The 4,650-nt window shown below is 46.9% G+C and overlaps 1 protein-coding gene across 1 annotated transcript; it reads left to right on the forward strand.

Moving 5' to 3' along the window:
* The first annotated feature begins 363 nt into the window (after positions 1 to 363).
* Positions 364 to 1,188, forward strand: LOC138908250 (uncharacterized). Its single transcript, XM_070198905.1, has one exon. The coding sequence runs from the start codon at positions 364 to 366 to the stop codon at positions 1,186 to 1,188; it is 825 nt and encodes a 274-aa protein (XP_070055006.1).
* Positions 1,189 to 4,650: the final 3,462 nt, after the last annotated feature.

Below are 4,650 nucleotides of genomic sequence, written 5' to 3' on the forward strand. Positions count from 1 at the left end.
ATCTTCCACTGAGGCGAGCGAGGATGAAGTGGAGGTCCTGCCCGAGGACGTCTCGCTCGGACGAAGTGGAGGTCCTGCCCGAGGACGTCTCGCTCGGTAAAGAGTGGGTGATGAAGATGAAGGTTTCTAATCTACCCTTGTGTGATTCCTGTTGAAGCATATACTCGGGGGTGGGTGCAGGGCGGACGATTTTAAAGAAGACTCCCCATTCATTAGATAGAGAAGATCACCAAGATTTCGTGATCCGCTGCCGAATTTATTCTGATTCCAAGAGCTCGGATCTAATCGGTATAGATTCCAAAATCAATACTGTAATTAAGCAAGCGTTTCTTTCGAATATCAGTTTCCAACTTCTAATCAACAATGGGGATGGACGCCGTAGAGATCTTTGGCCAATACTTGGGGAAGGTGGAAGGCACACTTAGCGTTCTTGAGGGGCATTCTCTTGAAGAGATTGAGAGTATCCGAAATGACTTGGAGGGACGTACACAGACCGAGATGGAACTAAGGCAAACTATCATTGCCTTAGAGTGCAGACTCATGGAGGCTTTGAGTACTATCGATGCTATGAAGGCAAAGATAGAGTCACTCGAGGAGCATGTTAGTGTTGGCGTGACCGAGGAAGCCAACAATGTTGTGGTGATGAGGGAGGCCAAGATCGAGGCTACCAAACCCCCGGTGTTCAAAGGTGTTCGTGATGCACAAGAAGTGGAAAACTTCCTTTGTCACTTGGAGAACTACTTCAGGCACGACAAAGTGAGGGGCGACGAGGCCATGATAAACACTGCAATGTTATACCTCTCAGAGACTACCATGCTATGGTGGAGAAGGAAGATGGCTGACGTGGATAAAGGTCTATGTACTATTAGCACGTGGGATCAGTTCAAAGCTGAGTTCAAGCGACAGTTCTTTCCAAACAATGTCTTGTACGAGGCAAGGCGCAAGCTTAGGGAGTTGAAGCAAACAAGGAGCATATGTGTCTATGTCAAGGAGTTCACTACCCTTATGCTTCAAATACCCAATCTGACCAATGATGACTTGTTGTTCCACTTCATGGACGGGTTACAAAATTGGGCTAAGCAGGAGTTACAACGCCGACAAGTCGCAGATATAGACCAAGCCATAGTGGAGGCCGAATCATTGATGGATTTCAGGCATGACAAGCACGACAAAGGCAAAGGCAAATAAATAAAGTTTAACAATGTCAAAGGTGGGGGAGACCGTGTAAAAGGCAAGGAGATACAACAATAACTATAAGACTCAATATTCCAAAAAGTCGAGTGGCCGTCAGGGCTATGCCGTGAAGAAGATGCAGGTCGAGAAGAAGGGATGTTACATATGCGGAGGGCCGCACAGCTTCAGGAATTGTCCCGACCTAAAGAGGCTCAGCGCCATGGTCCGTGAACAGAAGGAGCAGCCGCAAGGAGAGAGTTCGGGAATCGCACAGTTGGGTATGATCGTATTATGCGGTGCTGTCACGAAGCAATCTATCCAACCTACCGAGAATGGCAATCAGTACGTGGATCTCGCCATCAACAACAAGCCTGCTCGTGCAATAGTAGATACTGGAGAAACTCATAATTTCGTGACTGAGGCTGCCTCAAAGAGACTAGAATTGAAGCTTGCTCCAACCAACTCTCGTGTCAAGACTGTGAATGTCGAGGTACAGAATACTCGTGGGGTAGCTAATGGAGTTGGTGTCAAATTGGGAACTTCGAAAGGTATGACAAACTTTACCGTAACCTCTATGGATATCTTTGACATTATATTGGGGCAAGAGTTTTTTAGACATTGTCATACTTTGATCGACCCCTACCTCCAACATCTCTTGGTTATGGAGCGAGAAGGAGCTTACATGGTACCTACAGTGACTATGCCACACGGACAGATCCAAGCACAACTCTCAGCTATGCAGGTTGTCAAGGGGATCAAGAAGGGGGAGCCGAAATTCATGGCAACCATCACAAGTCTAGAGGAAGACAAGTGTTTTCAAGAGACACTGCCGCCTTCCATAGAGAAGTTGCTTGAGGGAAACAAAGATGTCATGCCCGGGGAGTTGCCTAAGCACTTGCCACCTATGCGATAGGTGGATCACAAGATTAAGTTAGAGCCAGGGGCTAAGCTACCCACATTTGCCCCATATCATATGGCACCGCCCGAGCTAGAGGAGCTCAGGAAACAATTGAAAGAGCTGCTAGATGCTGGTCACATTCGCTCATCAAAGGCACCTTTTGGCGCACTGGGATTGTTCCAGAAGAAGAAGGATGGATCGCTACACTTGTGCATAGACTACCGAGCACTTAATAAGGTCACAATGAAGAATAAGTACCCGATCCCGCTCATTGCTGACTTGTTCGATAGACTTGGGCAAGCTAAGTACTTTACCAAGGTGGATCTTCACAAGGGCTACTACCAGGTTCGCATTGCAGAAGGGGATGAGCCGAAGACAACACGTGTGACGAGATATGGAGCCTTTGAGTGGTTGGTGATGCCCTTCGTCTTAACCAATGCACCGGCCATATTTTGCACCCTTATGAACAAGATTTTTCATCCCTACCTTGATCAATTCCTGGTAGTCTACCTAGACGACATAGTCATCTACAACAACACCTTGGAGGAGCATATGGAGCACTTAAGGAAGGTTTTCCAAGTCTTGCGGGAGAACGAGCTACACATCAAGAGGGAGAAATGCGAGTTTGCACAATCAAAGGTGCACTTCTTAGGCCATGTTATTAGCAATGGCGAGCTACGCATGAACAAGGCTAAGGTATGTGCTATCCAGGAGTGGGAGTCACCTATAAAGGTAACTGAGTTGAGATCCTTCCTTGGCTTTGTTAACTACTATCGTCGATTCATCAGTGGCTACTCAGCAAAGGCCGCACAATTGACTGAGTTTCTAAAGAAGAACAAGGCATGGGTTTGGACGGAGCATTGTCAAAAGGCGTTTGAAGATCTCAAGGCATCTGTAACAGATGAGCCAGTCTTGGCATTACCTGACTTTGCCAAGACATTTGAGGTGCATACAGATACCTCAAGCCTCATATTTTTCCATTAGGGGTGTCTTTATGCAGGATAAGCATCCCATAGCATTTGAGAGCCGCAAGTTAAATGAGACAGAGCGGCGTTACAAAGTGCAAGAGACGGAGATGACTGCTATTGTGCATTGCCTTCGTACATGGCGACATTATTTTCTTGGATCGAGGTTTGTGGTCAAGATCGACAATGTAGCTACTAGCTACTTTCGGATGCAGAAGAAGCTCACACCAAAATAGGCTCGGTGGCAGGATTTCTTGGCCGAATTTGATTATGTGCTAGAGTATAAGCCAGGCAAAGGTAACATTGTAGTCGATGCCTTGAGCCGGAAAGCCGAGCTTGCTGCAATCACTTCAACAATATGGGACATTCGTGAGGCTATAAAAGAAGGCATGCAACATGATACAGCAGCCAAACAACTTATCGAGTTAGCCAACCAGGGTAATACAAGACGTTTTTGGGTCAAAGACGGCCTACTACTTACCACAGGTCGGCGAGTCTATGTGCCTAAGTTTGGAGACATTAGACGGCGGATCATAAGGGGGAGTCATGACACAATGTGGGTTGGTCATCCAGGACAACGTCGCACTAGGGCCTTGGTTGAGTCAGTCTACTATTGGCCACGCATGCGAGATGATATAGAGTGTTATGTGCAGACTTGTCTTGTCTGTCAACAGGACAAGGTTGAGCAACAAAAACCCGAAGGACTTTTGGAGCCACTACCAGTTGCAGAATGTCCATGGGAGAGCGTGACTATGGACTTTATCACTTGCCTACCGAAGTTCGATGGTTATGGTACTATTATGGTGGTGGTGGATAGATTTTCCAAATATGCCACCTCCATGCCCGCCTCACCAGGTTGCACTGCCAAGGAAGCCACCAAACTATTCTTTAAGAATGTGGTGACGTATTGGGGCTTACCAAGGCATATTATCAGTGATCGAGACCCTCGTTTTACTAGAAACCTTTGGAGAGAGTTATTCGACATACTTGGCATGGAACTGCACTTTTCCACTAGTTTCCACCCACAGACGGATGGACAAACGGAACGGGTCAATGCCTTAATAGAATGCTACTTGAGGCATTATGTAAGCGCGCATCAGAAAGATTGGGCAAGGCTCCTAGACATCGCCCAATTCTTTTATAACTTGCAGCGGAGCGAGTCCACGGAGCTGACACCATTTGAGCTAGCCAATGGCCAACAACCACAAACTCCACATTCATTACCAGCCGCGTTCAAGGGAAAGAGTTTGAGGGCTTATCATATGGCCAAAGGATGGGAGGAGTAGCTTGACACTGCCAAGTCCTACTTGGATAAGGCAGCTAAGACGATGAAAAAGTTTGCGGACCGTAAGTGGCGTCCCACGGACTATAGAGTTGGAGACATGGTCATAATGAAGTTTAACCCAAGACAATTCAAGGCACTACGGGGCATGCACCAGAATCTGATTCGCAAGTGTGAGGGACCATTTAAGATCGTCACCAAGGTAGGTAAGATCTCATACAAGCTTGACATGCCATCGTATCTTAAGATCTACCATATCTTCCATGCCAGCATGCTTAAGCCATATCATGAAGATAAGGATGATCCGAGTAGGGGCCAATAAAGTCGAGCCC

This window comes from Nicotiana tomentosiformis, chromosome 3 (assembly GCF_000390325.3).
Source record: "Nicotiana tomentosiformis chromosome 3, ASM39032v3, whole genome shotgun sequence".
Taxonomy (NCBI): Eukaryota; Viridiplantae; Streptophyta; class Magnoliopsida; order Solanales; family Solanaceae; genus Nicotiana; species Nicotiana tomentosiformis.